Below are 22,207 nucleotides of genomic sequence, written 5' to 3'. Positions count from 1 at the left end.
ATCAACACACACTCATGCATGTGCGTGCGAACACACACACACACACACACACACACCTCACACCCCCCAATGGATGTGCTGTACCAAGGTAAACAGGTTAAATTTTTGTTATGGGTGAATTCATTGGAATTTCCAATTTGTAGGAAATTCAATAGCTATTGTACCCTATAGTTAGCAGATTTTAATCAATATTTACTATTGCCAATAGGAATGCAGGTTATCAGGGACCGCCAACCTTGCTTGCCTATCAATGCCTGAGTTTCAAAGTCTTGTTTCTCCAATACCTCTGATGGACTTCTACCTCCAACCGCCAAATACCTTAAATCTTTGCAACACCCAGGAGCTCTGTCAATATTTGTGGGACTCCAATCAAGATCCAATCTATTGGTAGTTATGGGATGCAGTTTAAGTAGTGCTTTGTTGTGTTCGGTGCCATTAAGCCTGTTGCTGTAATTCTTAGCTACACTCTGTACACAGAACTCAACACTGCTCAGTCCTATGCCATCCCCACAATGGTAGGGTGGAGCCCATTGTTGCAGCCACTGAGTCAATTCACGTGGCCAAGAGCCGCCCTATGTTCGGCGCCCTCCACTCTACCAAGCATGATGTCCTTCTGCAGGGACTGCGCTCTCCGGCGGAGGGGAGGCCACGTTAATGCCCTGGAAGCATTATCACTGGTTAGATGGCAGACTTCAGTCAGTATTATTTACAGTTGCACTTGGCTGCAGTTGTATGAAGCTCAGACACTCACACACCTCACCTACTTCGGCCACCTGACTTCTGTGGCATGGGAGCATGGATGTAAGTAACACCACACAGGGAAAGCACTTTGTGTCTGTGCTGAATTTAGCCCCCACCGCAAAGGGCATGTCAATCACATTGCCTAAGCCATGTCTACATAATTGTGCCAGACAAGTAGCTGTTATTAACGCCTGTTTTCCATCGAGTGCACACACTTAAAAAGTGTAGGAGTGTTGTGTTCACCACGTGAGTCTTGCAACACTGAAGATATCTGAACGTCAGTCATGATGGCAACTTCTCTCTAAAAGAGCTTACAGCTAAGAACAATATTTTTGAGATCATACCCTCCCCCATACACACACACAAGGGGCCACACTATAATAAAAATTGTGACACGTTAAAACCAGAAGCAGCAACACCCCCAACCCCACAAAGGACATGGAGAGGAAAAATGATAACACTCTACAAGGGGGAAAAAACAAATCAGTCTTGTAATTAGAACTGCTGGGCTGAAACCCCAGGCTTATCTTTGTCACCCAAACTAATTATATTTAAGCTTTAGGTGAATGCCTTGTCACTCATTTAAACAGTAAGATTACATACAGTAAAGAGCCCTGATGTTGAAATGGTTAAGAGTTGGGGTGCTAACTGCATGGTTGGCAGTATGAAACCACCAGTCCCTCCGCATGAGAACGATGGACAGCAAAGACTTACAATTGGGAAACTCACAGAAGTTCCACCTGTGAGTCTGAACCCAAAAGACGGCAACGAGGGAGTCAAATGGGGCTTACGAGATGTGCTCAACTAAATGACCTCTTTGTAAAATTAGAAAAACAGGCAATATTTAATCAGTCTATTTAGATGGCTTGGTTGGTGCATATATGTGATTTTGATATATCTTAATTATCAGAAACTCACAGAGGCAGTTCTACCCTGTATTATAAGGTCACTATGAGAGGGAAGAGACTTGATGGAATTATTTTTTTTAAAGATACATCTTCTGAGTTAGCTGAATCTAATTGCTGCGAGTGGGTTCATGCTGAGGAAAAAGACAAGCAGTCCTAGACACAACAAACAGTATCAAACATTGTAGTAAAAAGTATCACACATTGGAGCAAAAGGAAGCACACATTGTAGCTAGTGGCAGTCTAATCACTGATGGGGCTGCCAAGAATCGAGGCTTTCAAAGTGCTTCCATCCATCTAAAATGATTAGGAATTTGGAAAAGTACTTATTAATAACAGAGTATTACTATTTATTTAGCTCTATGTATCTTTTATGTAAGGGCAGTCTTTGTGGTTTTACTTGCAATTTTAAGAGGACATTAGAGAATGTTTGAAAGAACACTACAGAGAATCTTAAAAGACTACGCATTTAAAAACAATCAATATGCCATGATTAAAAAAAAGACAAAAGTAAATGACAACTTCATATAGAATTTATAAACAGATGCTTCAGTATACTACCTCTACTAAGATAATATTTAGTGATAGAGTCTCAAATATCCAACATGATCACAGTTACTGGATGGAACCATGTGAAAACTGACAATGGAACAGCAAATAGATATCACTACTTGTTCCTCTTAAGGGATTCTCAACAGATATTTCTGCCTGTCTCACAGGTCCACATCTATCTCACTATTCCAACAGAAATTAGAGACTTGCCACGAAGTACCAAACAGGGCAAATTTTCTTAACTGGCAAAAACTGACCCCTTCGATACAAATTTTAAAAGTTCTGGAAAGATGGGTATCACAGAACAAGAATGCTTCCACTGTTAGGAACACAACTCATAATCATGGCAAACACTTCTTGTTTGTGCGAGTAAATTACCTGTTTATAAGTACTCATATACTTAATATACTCATCCACGCTCTTATTTCATTATTAGCCCCACTTACAGATGAGAAAACCGACAATAGGGAGAGTAAGTAATTTGCCCAAGATCACACACTTAGTAAGTGGAAAGACCAGGATTCAGCCAAGGAGCCTGGCTCTGCACACTTTCCATACTTTTCTTCGGAGTTCTGAGGAGCCGCTGTGGTACAGTGAGTGGTCAAGTGCTGGGCCGCTAAGGGAAAGGCTGGCAATTTGAGCCCGCCAGTAGCTCCTCAGGAGAGAAGGCCTGGTGCTCTCCTCTGGTAATGATTACAGCCTAGAACTCCAGAGGGCAGTTCTACTCTGTCTTACAGAATCCCTAAGACAAAACTGACTTCATGCCCAAGTTCATTTTCAACAAGCACCACGTTCATTTCCTTTTTATAACTGGTGAGTTACAACTGAATTTCAGTCAGAGATTCAAAGAAAAAATTTAGGCATTTTCTTAGTTTGACTTACTGTGATCAGAGAGTTCATATATCCCAAACCAAGTTTTAATTTTCTCTCTGTCTCTCAAAGATCCTACACTGTCCTGTGCTGGTTGTTGCTTTGAATACAGAAAGATACTAACATTGCCTAAATCTTAAGACTCGATCATTTGTCTCATGCTACTGATGATGCCCTAAACATAATTCATGGCGCCAATATGAATGACAAAAAGCCTTTCATTACAAGGGCCCTGTCAACTGGGTTTATGGTATTAAGTATGATATTTAAAAAGCTCACAAACAACCTTCTCTTTCTCTTAGGCCATAGAAAGCATACAACCAGTAATAACAAAATAAATTAGAAAACTTATCAATTGACATAAAGCTTACATTTACGTATGATACATTCTTATAAAATACAAGGGTCCGGGAGTGGTTCCGGGAAGATAGTGCTAAGGTGACAGCAATTGCATTAGGAACTTCCTAAGTGCTGGATTGGGCGGGTAGGAGGCTGAGTGTGGGGTCAGGGAGGTGCATGTGGGTCTTGCTGACACACCAGGGCTCTGTCCTGGTGCATAGACTGTTCCACCGTGCCCTGTGTCCCGTGGCTCTGTTCTGCCTTGCCCATCGGTCCACCCAAGCCAAAGTGCAGCTTGTGGCCTAAAACCCCACCCACACGTACCATACCTGCTTATGCTGTCTGTCCCACCCCCAATTTGCAGTTGTGGCGTGGGCCTTGCTGATCATTGAGCTCTTGTAGCGTAGGGTGCCCTGCCCACTTGCAGCACGCCAGGAGAAAGCCAGAGAGCTCTGCCCCATTTGCAAGGCCTGTAGCGCTGGTGGATCTGGCCGCCCTGATCCTAGAAGCCCAAGCCACAGGTGCTGCCCAGGACTCAAGTCTGCAATGGGTCCCACCCTGTTGCCAACACTGCCAGTACATCTGGAGTGGCCTGTGGCTGGAAATCCTGGTCAGTGGTCCCTGAGCATATGATGCACACAGTGCAGCAAGTTACTCATGTCTGCAGCTCACTCTGCTCCGCCCACTTGAGGCACCAGTGCCACATGCTGCACATGGCCCAGCCACCTCAGCCCAAACCACAGAGCCACACTAGCCACACATGGTCCTGACTAGCCCCATCCACAGTGCTGTCTGCACCACATATAAAGTACCACCCCCACCAAAAATTCTATGTAAACCACAACTCACATCAGCAGTCACTACAAGAAAGGAAGAGAAACAAATAGCAATGTCTAAAGAAAATCTGAACTTAATGATGTATACAGAAGAAGCAGACCTTGAATCACCACAGGAAGAAGTCTGTGGAATGCTGCTTAGAGTCATTTCGGATATGAGGGAATCAATACAGAGGGAGGATGAAAAACTAGAGAGGATAAGGTCCACTTATCGATGGGAAATACAAGAGTTAAGGGAAGCTGCAGCAGAAGTAAAACAAATGGTAAAAGATTTTACCAACAGGTTGGAGGAAACACAATCATATCAGTGAACTCAAAGATAGTCAAGCAGAATTCAACAAACATGAAAGACAATCAACCAAGATAATCAAAGAAGCTGAAAAAAAACCCTGAGAACTATAAGCAATGCTATGAAGAGAAACAATATTCAAATAACTGGGATATCAGAGCAAGGCATAACGAAGAAATGAACAGCCAAAAGAGTGAGGGAATTCCTGGAGGAAAATTTCTCCAATTTAATGAAGGAGAATCAGAAACTCATCCAGTACACCAATTAGACTGAACCCCTAGAAGAACACACCAAGGCATATAGTAGTCAAATTATCCAACTTTGAGAAAAAGGGGAAAAAATCATAAGAGCAGCTAAAGGAAATAAGTGCAGTCATAAACCACATAAGAATATGCTCAGTCCTATCACCAGAAACCATGAAGAAGAGGAGAGAATGGAGTAGCATCTTCCAAAAGTTAAAGAATAACAGTAACCCAAGCATCCTCTATCCCACCAAATTCTCCATCAAAATAGATGGGGAGGTAAGAGTTTTCCAGAATCAGAAAAGCCCTAGAGAATGCATTTTTAAAAAACCTCAACAACAGAGCACTACAAAACTTACATTCCAACTCACAGAAGACCAACAGGCACAGAGCAAAAACATGAGACCAACGCAGAGTATAACATTATCCAGAATCAGCAAACTAAAATAATGCCAAAGATGTCTTTGACACAACAGTGAAAAGAAGGCAAGAATGAACCCCCCATATACACACATTACACTGTTAAGGAGGGAGGGAAATAGCTATCACAAAAAGTATGAGATGACAGCAAAGAATCCAGAGATGAATGCAATAACGCTGAATGTCAATGGCCTGAATTCCCCCATCGAAAAACAATGGCTAGCAGACTGGATTAGGAAACAAAACCCAGAAATCTGTTGTCTACAAGAGACCTCTGAAGCTCACAGACAAAAATAAATTGAGGATCAAAGGAAGGTAGAAGATATATCAAGCTAATGACAATGTAAAAAAAGTTGGAGTTGCATTTCTAATCTTTAACAAAATTGATTTCAAGATGCAGGACATAATGAGATAAGTTTGGGCATTATGTAATGCTTAAGGGATCAGTAGACCAGGAGCAAGTGAGCATAATATGCATATACATGGCCAATGAGAGACCTGCAAAATTTGTAATCAAATCCTTCAAAAAATGAAGAAAAAAACACACCACCCAAACAACCCACAGGCTCAACAATCATAGTAGGAGACTTCAATACATCACTCTCTGAGAAAGACAGAACAGCAGGAAAGAAGCTCAACAGAAGGCTAAAGAACTAAACTCTAAAATAGACAACTCAACATGATAGACATATTCAGAGCTCTCCACCCAACTACAAAAAAATTCCATTCTTTACAAAATCACATGCCATGTATTCGAAAATAGCCAACATGCTGGGGTACATGTCAAGTTTGGGCAAATTTAAACATATAGAGGTTACTCAGACTTCCTTCTCTTACCATCACGCCATAAAGCTGGAAATCAAGAAAACAAAGATTTTTTTTTAAGGGCAAATATTTGGAGGATAAATAACTTCCTTCTTCAAAAGAAGTAGTTATTGGCCCAAATTAAGAGACGAAATTAGGAAATTTCTAGAAACCAATGAGAATACAACATACCAAAGCCTATGAGATACAGCAAAGGCAATTATCAGAGGATGCTTGATAGCAATAAATGCACATATGAAGAAGGAAGAGAGACATGGTGGATACCCTATCACAAAATCTTAAGCAGTTGGATCAGAGTCAACAGAATAACCCTTCTAATAGCAAAAGAAAATAAATTATAAAGATCAGGGCAGAGATAAATGAGTGAGGGGAAAAAAAAACCCAGAAAATCAACTCAGTAAAAAGTTGGTTCTTCAAAAGGATTAACAGAATTGACAAACTGTTGGCAAACCTAACAAAAGATAGGAAGGAGCAGAGGTCAATATCCAGGATGATGGATGAAACAAGGGAAATTACAATGGACCCTAATGAAATTAAAGGACTAAATACACAGTACTAAGAAGGACTATATACCAATGAGTACGACAACTTTGAGGATATGGGAACATACCTGGAAAAACAAACCCCATATTATCTCACACAGAAGTTAAGAACTTGAACAGACCCATAGCAAAAGAAGAAATAGATAAGGTTATCAAAAAACTACCAACTAAAAAGAGCCCTGGCCCAGATGGCTTCACAGGAGAATTAACCAAGCATTCGGCGAAGAGCTGACATTCATGCTACACAGCTCTTCCAGAACTTAGAAAAGGATGGTAAACACCAAACACAGCCTATGAAGCAAGCGTAACACTGACACCAAAACCAGGCAAAGATCCCACAAGAATAGAGGTCTACATGCCAACATCTCCAATGAACATTGATGCAAAAATCCTTAAACTCTTGGCCAATAGAATACAAAAGTATATAAAAAGGATAATCTATCATGACCAAGTGAGATTCAGAGGAGGGATGCAGGGATGGTTCAACATCCAAAAGGCCATCAACATTATCTACCACAAAGACAAGGTTAACAACAACATGATGATATCAACAGATGGAGAAAAAGCATTTGACAACATTCAACACCCATTCCTAATCAAGACACTCAAGAAAATAGGACTGGAAGGAAATTTTTCTCAATATAATAAAAGCTATATATGAAAAACCAACAGCGTCGGACAGGGCAAGATATGACATAAGAACTCTCATTCATTGCTGGTGATCTTGTAAATACATACAGTCACTGGTGAAAGTGATTTGGCAATACCTAAAACAGATGGAAATTGAGTTACCTTACAATCTGCAAAACCACTAGTGGGCACATACCCAGAGGAAATGAGAAACAGACCACAGCCAGACATCTGCTCTCCAATGCTCATTGCTGTGCAGTTCACAACCGCAAAAATTGGAAACCACCTAAATTTCCATCGGAAGATGATTGGATTAAAACACTTTGGTATATACACACAATGGAATACTATGCATTTCTAAAAAAAAGTATGAAAAGATGAAACACCTCATCTCATGGAAAGAGATGGAGATAGTATGCTGAGTGAAGTTTGCCAAGCATAAAAAGTCTAGTACAACTTGAGTCCACTGAGGTAAGTTCAAATAGCTGAACGCACATAAGGGAAAATGAACACTACACACAATTCCCAGACTGAGGACCAGCTGGTCTGGCAGGAGCCAGACCAAACCCAGTAAGTCCTCGTCATCAAAAGAAAGATGCAGCTAGCACCTGTGCTGAAAGGCACCGCCCCCAATGCCTTTAAAGCCTTGAGAGGTAGGAGGACAAAATGGCAGCAGTGGGAAGAGGGGCAGTGTCCACTCAAGAGGTTGGCATGGTTTATATTTGTTTGTATCTCTATAGGAAAGGGAGAGTGCGGGTAGACCTGAAGATACAGTTTGGGGAGAGCGGCTGGTCTGACCCACCCCCATGGAGGCAAACCAAGAGGGGACGCAACAGACCAGTGATCGGAGCGAAATCACAAAGTCCCGATTGCAGTTCTGAATGGTGGAGGTGGGGTTGAGGGTTTGGGCACTAAGCCTATTCCATCCCTGACTACAAAAATAGCAATGGGGACTTTTAGGACACACGCCTTTCAGATATGAACGCTGAAGACTAACAGGGTGTATGGGTTGTTAGTTAACTGGGTTCCAAGATATAGATTTTAACATGTCCTTGCTATTTAACAGAGACATTCACCTGCTCTGTGTAAGGATCCCTGTTAGACTTGGGATGATTTGTATGGTCTTTTTTTTGGGGGGGGGGAGGGGGTGTTGTTTATTGATACAAGATAAACAGGCTAGGCAATCCCACAGAGACAGGAACAGGACAGAGAGTTCCAGGGGAACGTGGGAGGGGAGGGGATGGGGGTAGGTGAGCTGTGAGCCAATAATTTTACCACAAAAATTGTATTAAAAATGTGCTGAAAAAACTCGGTTTATGTACGAGTATATACGGTAGATATTTTCTAATTTTTGCCCTTTGTCAGGTGGCGCTGTGGTTACTTGTTGGGCTTTGAGCCTCCAGGTCAGAAGACGCATTCAGTCTGGACTACAGCGAGCCAGGTAGGTCACGTGGAAAACAGGAGCTCTGAGACGAGATGAGACTCGGCAGAGCAGATGCAGGGGAGATGTGGTAGGGATGTCAAGTATTACTATTGTGAGTAGAGTATCAATGTTGGGAAAATAAAACATTCTCTGAGAAGAATGTTCTGAACTGACTGGAACGAACAGATGGCAAACAGGAAGTTATGATGTAACAAAGTGTTGAAAGCACCAGCTACAGTGGTAGTAGGGAGACTTCCAATGAAGAGCATCCAATACAATACAGCTCAATGGACAAGAATCACACAGGACCCTGTGTCATCTGAAATTCTAGTCTACATTCTTCTCCAGGAACCTTCAATGAGACAATCTACTCTCTAAGCCACCCTGGACACATTTTCTACCAATAGATCATGTACACTTATTTATGCCTTGGTATATATTGCTCATTCTCACTGTGCCGTGGTCTTCACTACACAACATTCAATGGGAGAAAGTCCCTACGCAGAGTGTGGCAAAAGTAATCCTTCCTCTCAGTGTTTGCCACAGCACACCTCTGTTTCCTATTTCTCATAGGGCACGCTGCTAAATGATCAGCTCAAAGGCAAAGATCAAGGCCTACTCATTGAACTGACCAGCTGACGACTTAACTGCATGTAGAAAGTGAACAAAGGCCTATAGTGACAGTCATCACTGACTGCATGAGCGATAGCAATATGATAAAATAGAACCTGGAAATGCTCCGATTTCTTGATAATCTGGGGGAAAAAGAAGCAAAAATAAACTTCTAAGTGTGAAAGAATGATACATAGCTGATTGTTAATATATTTGAGACATAGAAATGAAACCAGGGTTTAATAAATAGATTAGATTTCAATGTGGAAAACTGGAAGTCATTAGTACAGAAAATAATAAATTGGTTATTTTGAGGAAGACGCCCCAAACAGGAATAGGAACCAAGCACTGGTAACTACCCAAACAGGGAAGAGTCAGGAAGCCAAACAAGCAAAACTCCACAAGGTGCTGCATCTGGTCCCAGGAGGGGCAGCTGTGAGGTCTCGCTTATTTCCGCAAGAAGCAAACACAATCTGGAGCAAATTTGAATGCAGAGTGGGAAAATTTTAAGTGCCCTGCTTGTTCTCCTTGCCTTATCTTATGTTGCTCTTTGTCCCACTTCTTGACGCTCCACAAATCCACTTAAGGAAAGCTGATGTTCTCCTGATTTGGAGCTAAAGTTAAGCTGAGGTGAAATGAAAACATGACCTCCATCTGGCCTTGATTTCTGGTTCCTTTGTACAACTACTACATAATCCCTTTTTCTAGGGCTCTGATATGTTCAGACTTGGTCAAACTTAATCTACCTCCCCCACCACAATCCAGAATTTTAAAAACGCATCAAAACCAAAATTAATCTAAAAACGCCCCAATATGAATGTAAAAGAAATTGGTACATATATAAATATTTGACAATAATACCCTAATGGCAGCTGATGCTAATTTTATTTTCTGGTCACTTATTAGGTATTTTTGCTCCTACTGTTGAAAGTATCAAGTCAGTCTGTAGAAGGCAAAGGGATTGGGGAATTCTGAAGTGGAAAAGAGACACATACTTGGAAGCCAGGTAACTAAATAGGATTTAACACAAAATTTATTTCAAGGTATTCTGGACTTTCACTTGAAAGCTACACGGATGACCCACCAAACTCTGGCGAGCATCCCTGCTGCCCGGCATGACAGACAACCCTTACGGATTTCAGAGACTGAGAGGGCTCCCCGGCTGACTCATGATGGCAGAAGCAGGGTAGAAGATGTGAGAGTGTCCATTGAGAGTGCTCTCAATGTCAGAGAAAGAAACCTAACTGGTAGTGCTGGGAGAACAGGGCATACAATGAGGGCAACAGCGAGCAAAAGGTTCTCTGGGGCTCGCTATTGCATGCTGTCAAGTAGAGTCTACCCCAGGGCCAGAGTCGAAGAGCCCTGCCCGGTTCCCAAGCTGTGCTCCTTGGGAGCAGACCATCTGGTCGTCCCTCCTGCAGGGTGGCTGGGTACATCCCGCAGCCTTTCAGCTAGCAGCCAAGGTACTGCTGCATCACAGGGCTCTTCACGAACATTAAAGCCACTGCCATGGAGCCAACTCAGCTGTGAGGGCCCCTCTAGGACAAGGGAGGGATGTTTGTGAGGGTCTCGGAGGCTGGAGTTGTGTGTCTCGAAAGCAGCAGGCGGCCTCAACTCGCCCTGGGCACTTCAGGGTTTGCACCGCTGGCACGCAGGTTACAGCCCCACGCTTAACACAACACACTGCCAGGGCTGATACACAACATTAGGAGGCACAAAATATGCTAATGGTTAAGAGTGATTTCCTGTTTTAAAGAGATAGCCCTTTTCTCCTTAATATTTACTACAGTAATTTTCACATAGTTAATCAATATACTGCTGTTAGCTACCAGAGAGTTGACCCTTGACTGTGAGGACCTCACTCCCAACGGAACACAAGGCTGCCTGCCCTGAGTAGACTGCTGTGATCTGGAGTTTCATTACAGATTTGTGGAGGAAATCACCAGACCTTTCATTCCAGACTGTCTCAGTCTAGAAGCTCCATCGAAACCTGTTCAGCATCACAGCAACATACCGTATGTACTCGTGCATAAGCCGAGTTTCTTCAGCACAAAAAACGTGCTGGAAAACTGGGGTTCGGCTTATACTCAGGTCAGTGGTACCCCAGCGAGGTGTGACATCTCGCGGGTGATTGCCGTTCCTCCGCTGTTCATTCAAAGCCCCGCTGACACTGCAGGGTTTTGAATGCTTGTCTACTCCATCTAACCAATCAGAGCAGTCCTGTGACCTGGACGGCTCCAATTTGCAGAAGCACCAGGAGTGATTTACCTACGCCGGCAGCTGAACTGGGAAGGATGTGTCTGTGGCTGCACTCCATCTCTCCCCTCTGCCCTCTGTGTTAATTCACATCCTGCATTTCCCCAACCCCCCACTCCCACCTAGCAGGTTGCAGGGAGGGGGGGGACCATTACCATGAAAGTTCTTTTTTACAAAGTCTTGTTTTTTTATCCTATTAGTTATTTTTGAACCAAAACAAAAACGGTCATATGAGGTCAAAATGAAGCTTGTGTCAAGAACAGAAGAGAGCAATAACAGTATTACAAGTAGGGGATTCAGTGTTGGCGAAAAGCAAGTGAGGGAGTGGCGGAAAATGAAGACTGACTTGGAACAGATTCCAAAAGCTACAAAAGCTCATTGTGATTTAACGTCTGTTTATGGGGCTCTAGAGAGTGAATTCATAAAAGGGTTATGGAGTGTTGTCAAAATGGTTACTGTTTAACACGCATGGGAATCCGTATACGTGCTCTACAAATGGCTAAGGATGACAAATATAAAGCACCAGGCATTGAAAAATTTGCTGCGTCACCAGGATGGTGTAACCACTTCATGAATAGGTTTGGCCTACTATGTTTGGGACAAAGAACAAAGATTTCCCAGAAATTGCCACAAGACCTTGAAGAAAAAATTATGTCATTCCAGTCATTTATTATAAAACAAAAAAGGATTTATAATTTTGACCTGGCAGATATTGGGAATATGGATGAAATTGCTATGACTTTTGATCTTCCAAGCAACAGAACTGTGGCAAGTTTAGGAGAAAAAACCATTTTTCTCAAAACCACAGGAAATGAAAAAAAAACACTTTACAGTTGTTCTATCATGTTTGGCTAATGGAACTACTAAGCTGTATCCTGTCATTATTTTTAAAAGAAAGACCTTACCTAAAAAGATCAATTTCCCACCAAGAATTACTGTGCGTGCCCATGTTAAAGGCTGGCTGGATGAAGACGGAAGGAAAAAATGGCTGGAAGAAACTTGGAACCAATGACCAGGAGCAGCCTTAAAGAAAAAGCCATTGTTACTTGTTTGGGATACGTTCAGAGCCCACCTATCGGAGGACATAAAAAAATTGGCAAAATCTAGTAAAGTTACTTTAGCCTTTATTCCAGGTGGGCTTCCATCTGTACTGCAGCCTCTGGATGTATCTTTGAATAAGGCTTTTAAAGACTGTGTGCGAAGGATGTGGATGAATGGATGTCATCTGGTCAAGCCCGACTAACAAAAGGAGGAAATCTCATGATGCCTGACATAGAGTTAATAGCAAAGTGGGTTCGAGATGCATGGGAAGACATTCCAGAAGACATGGTGTGACATGCCTTCCAGAAATGTAGTATTATTACTGCTACAGATAGCAGTGAAGACTGCGCTTTGTATGAAAATGACAGCAGTGATGGTGATGACGGCGATCTCAGTGAGGACAGTGTCTATGATGACCTCACACTAGCTGAAGCTCTGCACTGGGCTACGGATGATGATGAGGGATCCAGTTTGAAAGGATTTTAACTCTTTACATTTTAGCTTGGTTGCTGATTGAGCTCAGGGACTAGTACTCTTAAGGTATCATTGTTGATGCCTTATTGTTTTTGTTGAACCTATTTTCCACTTACTGTGCTGGTTTACTAATGTTAAATGACTGTTGTCCCTTGATTTATGTGTTTTATTTAAAAGAAATATTTAAATATATTACCCCACGGTCTCAATTTTTAGTAATTTTATTTTCATTTTTTAAAATTATTGAAACTCACCAATAGCTTCTGCATTTTCCACCCTAGGCTTAACTCAAGTCAATCAGTTTTTCTGATTTCCCAGGTAATAATTAGGCTTATACTTGGGTCAGCTTCTATTCGAGTATATATGGTATATCTCCACTGTTGAACCTAGGTCTGCCCTGTAGAAGGTCAGGACTCCACAACTGACTCATCACTGCCCTCATGAGGGGACTTCAAACACTTCGTGGGGGAAAAGAATTACATAATAGGGGAATTTTCCCATTCCGTTTTTCCTAAGTGTCTCTCGAGATTGACCTACTCTGGATTTCATATACAAAAAAACTACCAATAATAACAAAGTCAACTGAAAATAAGGCAGAAAATATTTAAAAATTAGAAAAAATTCCAATAGGTCCTAAGAGAGATCAAACGAAAGGGTGCAAGCTGTTAACCTAACTGCATCTGTGACAGCCCACTGTCCAATGTGCTCTGTGATTCACTCATGCACCCACAAATGACAGTAGCTGTCCTGTCTTGGGAGACATCACTTAACACTAGGGGCATGCTGCAAGAGACAGAGACTGTCGAAATTCAAACACGCTTTTGCACATACTTTGATGGTTTTTATAGCATCTGCTAGTGTAGCTAGAGTTAGTTAAAGGAAGTATAAATATGCTTGTTGAATGAAATAGTGAAAGATGTGCAAGTGTGGACAACTTTGGCAGTTTTGGTGAATGCATGTTTTGAACCCAGCAGCTACTCAGAGAGAAGTATGTTATCAGAGGGCTTCTATAAAGTTTTATAGTCTTCGAAATCCTCTGGGGCAGTCTACTCGGTGCTGTAGGGTTTCTATAGGTCTGAATCAACAATGATGGGTTTTCTTCTTAACATATTGCAGTCTCAAGATTAATAATTCATGAAAGGGGCAGTAAATACATTAAAGAGATAATTTCTTAGAGATTATAATTCATTTCATTACAATAATTGATGAGAAATTATGAAGAAAAACACTGAATTGAAAATACTTCCTTCTCCCCCAACATTTACAGAATGACTAAACACTGAAACATGCTATTTTTAATTAATCATTTTATAATCATGGCAAGCAGCATAATTAAATTTATATATACATATATATCTAAAGCTTCTGAACCAGGCAGATCAAAACTCACAGCCAGCACGTCATTCCTAAAAGCTAGTCCGTCCAGTAGCACAGTGCAACACGAACGCATGAAGAGTTGGCATTTTCTGAAGAATTCTATCAGAAACTTGGAAACAGAACATGAGACCAGAGCTCTGATCTAATAAGCCAGCACTTACCATACCAATTTATCATTCTAAATACTTTAAAATTTTTAATTAAGACTATTAATTGTAAAACACGAATGCACTCTAGGTGGGAGAACGGAAGGATTCAATGTTTGTATTCCAGTTAAAAATCAAACCTATTTCTGGAAATGGGGATCATATGCCAATCAGACATCAATGAAAAATTCTAAATATGATGCTCCTCTTCTAAATCTACATTCTCTTATATTTTATAACAATATCTGTACCTGAGTTTAAGGCTTTCCGAGAGTCTTTCAGCTTCTTCAATAGCTTTCCTGAGGTTTGAAGTTCCAAAAACGGAATGAACGTGCTCCTAAAATTATAGGGAAACCATTCCACACTGTTAGTACTGGCTAGTGTACACAACACAGTTCTTCCCAAATGGAAGTAAGCAAAAATGGTGAGGGAGGGCAAGAGGTCAGAAGGACTCATCTCTGGCTCTTCCGACAGTCACCTACAGTTGCACTGCGGCAACACGTTTGCGGGTCGCAATGATCGTGTCTTATCCAGCCCTAACGTCCCCAAACGTATTTGGCCTGCTGCCCACTGTGCAGGGGAGGGGAAATTACTCAGTGCGCACCGGCGATTAAGAACTCTGGTACTATAGTCAATCGTCCAAGATCAAGTGTAAGGATCCACTTTTGCAGCCCAGTTCATCCCAGCACCCCCAGGGAACCACTGCCTTAAGGAGACCAAGTTTGAGTGAGTTTTTAGATTAAAGATTAAACAGGAAAGGTCTTCAAGATGGTACTCCAATAAAAGTGTGCAATTTAAATATTAGCAACTGAATCTTTCCGTGGAAACTGTAAGTACTTTGGCTACCAAGTGGTCTTCATTACTGACGCAATTCTTTTTAAATAGAAAATTAAAATTAAAAACCACTGTTGGTATGGTTCCTCTAGTATTTAAAAACGGTAAAAACCAAAATGCTTTGACTGTTTTATTCATCTTTTGAGCTGAGCTCATGATAAAGCCAGCTTGTAAACTCAACTGAACTCGCTCATTTGCGGAAAAGTGGTCTGTCATGGGCATGCCTGCCAAAAACTAACAGGAGAGACTCCCTTCCTATGACTGAGTGCTTTCTAGAGTCAATGATTATCTCTCTCTCTGCTCCTAAAATAAGTTTTACAGTTAAAGCAAGTCATCATTTAAAAGCTTTTAATAGTATGACAACTGACAGATTCAACTATTAAGCAACTAAAAACTTTTGCCTCTCAGATTTACCAGGTAAAACTTTCTCCTGAACATATAAATTCATATAAATCTCATGATTCTCTCAAGCCCACCCATAAAATGGACTCACTGATGAACAATAAGGCTCAATGATCAAGAATACCACAGAGAATTAAAAATGCAATTCTAATTTTATGTAGACTTGGTAACACTAATGTTTTCAATTCCCCTTTTAAAACAATTGTGATGTTCATAAGCTATAAACGAGTAAGCAATAAATGTATTTTTTTTACTAGCTAAAGAGCTTTCTAAGTCAAATGAGATATATATATATATATATATATATAAATAAGATATATATGGTCTCTAGTCTGAAACAAGCAAAAGATACAAATTACAAGAAAAGACCAGTGATATTACATTCTGTCCCTACATGATTTAAAACCAAAACAAAAACCCAATTCATTGCCAATGAGTCAATTCCAACTCACAGAAACCCTATAGGACAGGGCAGAACTACCCTGTGGCTTTCTGAAACTGTAATTCTTCACAGGAGTAGAAACCCTTATCTTCCTCCCAGAGTGGCTGGTGGTTTTGAACTTGCTGACCTTGAGGTTCAAAGTCCAATATGTAATCACAATGCCACCTGACAAAGGGCAAAAATTACAAAATATCTACTATACTTGTGTATAAGCCGAGTTTTTCAGCACATTTTAAACCCAGCTCTTGTGCTAAATTAGGTACCTCGGCTGATAGTCAAGTCAGTTTATACTCGAGCACATACGGTAGTTAGACTGGTGAAGTTCGGTTAAATGAAACAAAGTGTCCTATGGTAGAAGCAGATGAGTTACCCTGGACAGTACAGATGAAGCGATCATCCTTTTCCTGAAAATCAAGAGCTGAACAACTGCAGCATTTGCCGCAATGTCCTGAGTGACCTGAGGCTTTGTGGGGATTCTCTAACCTGAGCGGCTCCTGCTGCTTTCAACTAGTTACTTCCTTGGGAATATAATGGGCACTCTGCGGAAATGGAAAAAATCTCACTAATCCAAACATACAAATCTTTCAATATGTAAGCATATTCATATTTTTAAATCAATTCCACAGTAGCAGATACTATAAAAACCATCAAAGAATGTACAAAGACTTGTTTGAATGATGCCCATCTCAATCATTACCAAAAATGTTGAGAGAGAGGCCTCTTCCAAGGCAGGGTCTCAACCTGAAACACACTGTGACTCACATACTGCTGCTGGTGTGAAGCAGACCAGAAATGATTCACCCCAGTAAGGAAATTTCACTGATGTTATCAGTAAACCAGTGACCAAAAAATTTGTCATTCCCACTACTTGGAAGAAAAACCCCAATAAATTCCAAAGTATGAGACAAGCCAATTGCACCACCAAAGAACAAGATAAAATCTTAATATTAATTCAAGAATGGCTTCTGTAACAGGCAAGAAATATAGTGGTAGCATTTTGCCACTATTAACTGGTAGCAAGATAGGTAATTCCTAATTAAAGGTAGAACCCCCCAGAATAACATTCTTCCCATTTCTTTAACTGAGTCTCTCCGTTTGTTTCATCTATTTCTGGTTTAATGAAAAAATGCAACCACTTTCCCTAGCAATTCTTAACCCTGACCTCAGTTTCCTCTGTCATTTACATCTCCCTCATCTATTCCTGGCCTTAGGAATGCGGAAGGCTGACATCTACTAAAAGGATTGAAAGTGAAACAAAAGTCATGGGGAAGTCTCAGGATTCATTTGGCAAATTGAGACCTTTTTAATGTGGCTACCAAACCACAATCACACCAAACCCATGGCCATGGAGTCGATTCTGACTCCGTGATCCCATATAGGGTTTCCTAGGCTGTAAATCTTTATAGACGCAGGCAGCTTCATCCTTGTCTCTCACAGTGGCTGGTGGGTTTGAACCTCCGACCTTGTGGTTCACAGCCCAATGCTATCTGACAAAGATGTCACATAAAAACTTAACTGATGAAATCATGAGCCTTTAGAGAATACCATTCTGTCCTCTTTTTCTCCATCTAATGTGTGGAAAAACGGACTCCTTTCATTTGGTTTTGGCAAAGATATGTTCCCACAGGAAACAGACTATGAATTTCCCCTCCCCCGGATTATGAATCTTCATGTTAGTTTAAATTTACAATAATCCGAGGCAATAGTTTGTAAATAATGACACTAAATCTGAATTCTATTTTTCTACCTGTAGAAGAGTTTGAACTTGATATTGAGTAATATACTCTAAATTTCATTGTCAGTGAAAACTCTGATAGGAAATCACTAACCCCTGCAAACAAACAAACAAACAACAAAGAAGCGGCAGAAATAGAGGTACCTGCTGTTGCTTGAAGTCCTGTCTTTTTCGGATGAGATTATAAACAGCCACATATTTCATATAAAATACATAGGCTTTTTCCTCATCACGATCTAGTCTACTTTCTTCTGCTGCCTTGAAGATCTTCAGAGCACTCTGGACGTAACTTAAAATAAGAGGGAAAAATGGGATAAATATGAATCACACACAAGTGAGTATGTATATGCACTAGAAGGTTTAGCAGGGAACACAACAGTTGTTTTCTCCAGTTTTCCTTCACCCCGTCCCCCTCCACCTGTCCCCCCACCCTCTCCATGCACACACATCTCCTGGGTCTCTGTGCAGATCACTACACCACCGTGGAATCAGGCAAGTATCCTAACAGAATCCTGGTACGCTCTGGAGTAACAGAGCTCTTGCTGTAACAGAGCAAGGATATAATACTGATATATGTAGGTTATCCCTCCTACAGACGCTTCCGGGGATCCAGGCATTCCTGGAACTGAGGCGGACTTTGCTAGAAAAAAACGGGCCTGTTTTAGGATGCGATGACGCTCGCTGAGAAAGCTGTAAAGCCTTTTTCTCTTTCTCAATACTCATTATGTGAAAATCACTCGAGTGGAGCTAAGGAAATCTGCTTTCTCTGCCACCTGATCAATCCTTTCAACTCAGCCCTGGAAAGAAATAAGCCAGTTGCTCTTTTATTCTTTCTCACCCCCTCAAAGATTTTCTTTTTAAAAAATCCTATCTCGTCCTTCAAGTTTAGAAATACCACTTCATTCTGGGGTCTCCTTGTTCTCTTTTTTTCAGAGGAAAATGTTTCTTGCTCTTTTATTAGCGGGACGAGAAAGCTATCCAAATATGACAGGAGGATAAAGAACTGCTCAAATTAAATACAGAATCCTACGCAGTGAGACTTTAAATTCTCTCTCTGGATCTGGTGGTGATTTCATTTTCACACACAAGTATTCTGACTGGATTCTTGTGGGGAGAGTAGAAACAGTGCATTGTAAGGGTTGCACATAAACTACATTCTGAAAAAAAATTTAAAAAAAATAAACTATATTCTGTTCATATTTTCGGTGAAAATGAAATGAGAGATAACCTATGGGCTGTACGACACCTGCCATCAAGTCAATGCTAGGAATTCCACATCACATTGTACTGAGAAGAAGATACAAGCTATTAGCATATTCCTGGGGTTTCCTTTTTTCTGTCCAGAACTTCTCCAGTGTTCGCACTACTGAATGTTTTAGGAAAACGTATGACGTTTGACCGAATGATTTCTATAGATCATTCGTAGTTTCTGCCTCTTAAGTTTATGATATATGATATACTGTCTAGAGAGAAAAATACATGTGCATTTTCAGAATCTATAAATTCTATCAAGACAGAGTTGAGACTTTCTCTTAGGAACTTTCTTTATTCACATGATTCAAGTTTTGAATATATTTAAAATGAACTAGTCATCTAATTGAATGATATAGAAATGAACTTGAACTATACACTGCATGCATGCATGCTAACAAACAAAGGAAACTACCAAGGATACATACTTCTTAGTGCTTATTTTCTCCGCTTTAACCTCTGTCTTCAGGTTGAGGTCTTTGAGGGAAGAACTGAGGTAGAGTTCTTTGGGAACAGAAGTCACGGCCGGCATGCTGGATAACCTTGACTGTTCCGCTTTCACAATGAAAAGCACTTCATTCCTGTCACAAAATGCACACACATCATTCCACAATTTTTAACCATTAACAATCAAATAATCAGGTGGGTGCACTATGGAGGGAGATGGATGAGGAGGGGCTTCCTCTCATGGGCTCGGGCACAGACCTGACCAAGGTGCCAGCTATCCCACAGAAAAGAACAGTGGCCTTTCTAAATCAATTCGTGCGGCACACAGTGCAGTTCCTCAACCACTTTCCACTGTTTGTGAGGAGAAACTGCCAAACCTTTCTCTTCGTATCCAATAAATTGAAACAACTCTCAATATTTTAGATGCAAAGCTATCATCTATTTCAGGACCAGGTGATGTCACAGTTGAAGTATGTCCCCTAAGTGCACAAAAGTGTCACACAAATGGACCACAATCGGAAGCCACTAGACAGCAATTACAGCAGGACAGAACACAAGACTCAGGACCACAGGAAAGTGAAGTAGCAGCAGGAAATAGCTTCACTGTAGCCAAGGATCCAAGACACGCCAGATCTCTCCAAATGGTTCAGGTGGGCGTTCCGGTGATGGCAATAAGAAATAAGATGACATCGGAAGGGCTAGACCCAGAGCTCCTTGAGCGACCAGGTGCTCCAGTGCCTGATGGTGACGGCAAAACACATGCAGAAGGACCAACAAACGATCCTTGAACTAACTACAAGCTTTTCTTTCTTGTTGTGTTTTGTTATGTTCTTTGTCAGTGGATGTTGTTTTATTGTATATTGTTGCTTGGTTTTGCTCTGTCTTGTTTTTGTGCATGTTATTATTGCCGCAGGTCTGTCTAAATAAGACAGGCTGGATAAAGAATCTGGAGGAGAAAATAACGGGACCGACAGTTCCAGGGGGACGTGGGGCAGGGGGAGGTGGGGGGAAAGGAAGTGGTGTTAACAAACCCAGGGATAAGGGAACAACAAGTGATCCAAACTGGTAGTGAGGTGGGTGTGGGAGGCCTGGGAGGCCATGCTGAAACCCAGATGGGGACGGAGCATGATAGTGAGACAGGAGGAAAGTCAAGGGAAGTAGAGGAAAGAGGTGGGAGGCAAAGGGCATTTACAGAGGTCTAGACAAAGACATGTACACATGCAAATATATTTATATAGAGGATGGGGAAATAGATCTATAAGGTAGTAGAAAGACATTGGGCCTCCACTCAAGTACTCCCTCAATGCAAGAATACGTTCTTCTATTAAATTGACATTTTATGATGCTCACCCTCCTGACACAACCGCTGAAGACAGAGTGCGTGAATAAGCAAATGTGAAGAAAGCTGATGGTGCCCAGTTATCAAAAGATATAGCGTCTGGGGCCTTAAAGGCTTGAAGGTAAACAAGCGGCCATCTAGCTGAGAAGCAACAAAGCCCACATGGAAGAAGCACACCAGCCTGTGTGATCACGTGGTCCCGAAGGGATCAATTATCAGGCATCAAAGAACAAAAAATCCTATCATTGGGTGCACACCTCCAAGATATGATGGCTGAGAACAAACGGGTGCATAAGCAAATGTGGCAAAGAAAGCTGATGGTGCTCGGCTATCAAAAGGTATAGCATCTGGGGTCTTAAAGGCTTGAAGGTAAACGGCTATCTAGCTCAGAAGCAACAAAGCCTACATGGAAGAAGCACACCAGCCTGTAATATCACAAGGTGTCGAAGCGATCAGGTATAAGGCATCATCAGAACAAAAAAATCTTACCATAGTGAATGAAGGGGGAAGTGCAGAGTGGAGACCCAAAGCCCATTTGTCGGCCAGTGGAGATTCCCTTGCAGAGGGATCTAGGGGAGGAGACAAGCCAGTCAAGGTGTGATATAGCACCGATGGAAAATACAACTTTCCTCTAGTTCCTAAATGCTACCCCCCCCACTATCATGATCCGAATTCTACCTTGCAAGTCTGGCTAGACCAGAGGATGTACACTGGTACAGGTAGGAACTGGAAACATAGGGAATCCAGGGCGTATGATCCCTTCAGGACCAGCGGTGTGAATGGCAATACTGGGAGAGTAGAGGGAGAGTGGGTTGGAATGAGGGAAACAAACAGAAAAGTGGGTGAAAGGAGACGTCGGACAGGGCAAGATATGACAAAACAATAATTTATAAATTATCAAGGGCTCATGAGGGTGGGGGGAGCGGGGAGGGAGGGGGAAAATGAGGAGCTGATGCCAAGGGCTTTAGTGGAGAGCAAATGCTTTCAAAATGATTAGGGCAATGAATGTACAAATGTGCTTTACACATATGGACTGTGATAAGAGCTGTATGAGCCCCTAATAAAATGATTTTTTAAAAAACATGCAAAAGAACGTTCAGATAGTGATTCGTCTTTTAGTGACTAAGCTTAATGTTGATACAAATTTTATCTACACTTGTAGGTATACATTTACAGTGTGTGTAAAACAGAACCTAAAGCCCTCTCCGTCTGAAAACATCAAATGAACACATAACCC

At 41.4% G+C, this 22,207-nt stretch overlaps 1 protein-coding gene and 1 pseudogene across 2 annotated transcripts in view; one reads left to right on the top strand and one right to left on the bottom strand.

Annotated features, from left to right (window-relative positions):
• USP8 (ubiquitin specific peptidase 8) overlaps window positions 1–22,207 on the bottom strand; it is a 71,514-nt gene that overhangs the window by 35,680 nt on the left and 13,627 nt on the right. The window contains exons 2-5 of one of the 2 annotated variants that reach the window (XM_075532332.1): window positions 21,460–21,539; window positions 19,613–19,765; window positions 18,078–18,222; window positions 14,772–14,857 (exon numbers count right to left, since the gene is read on the bottom strand). In XM_075532332.1, coding sequence (XP_075388447.1) covers window positions 14,772–14,857; window positions 18,078–18,222; window positions 19,613–19,716 — 335 coding nt within the window. In that variant the 5' untranslated portion in view covers window positions 19,717–19,765; window positions 21,460–21,539. The remainder of the gene's footprint in view (window positions 1–14,771; window positions 14,858–18,077; window positions 18,223–19,612; window positions 19,766–21,459; window positions 21,540–22,207) is intronic. The other variant, XM_075532333.1, reaches the window with a different exon arrangement.
• On the top strand, window positions 19,848–22,096 carry LOC142426789 (WASH complex subunit 3-like; annotated as a pseudogene).

The sequence above is a fragment of the Tenrec ecaudatus genome, chromosome 14 (assembly GCF_050624435.1).
Source record: "Tenrec ecaudatus isolate mTenEca1 chromosome 14, mTenEca1.hap1, whole genome shotgun sequence".
Classification (NCBI taxonomy): Eukaryota; Metazoa; Chordata; class Mammalia; order Afrosoricida; family Tenrecidae; genus Tenrec; species Tenrec ecaudatus.
Note: the sequence above shows the minus strand (reverse complement) of the source record. Positions and strands in the feature narration are given on the sequence as shown.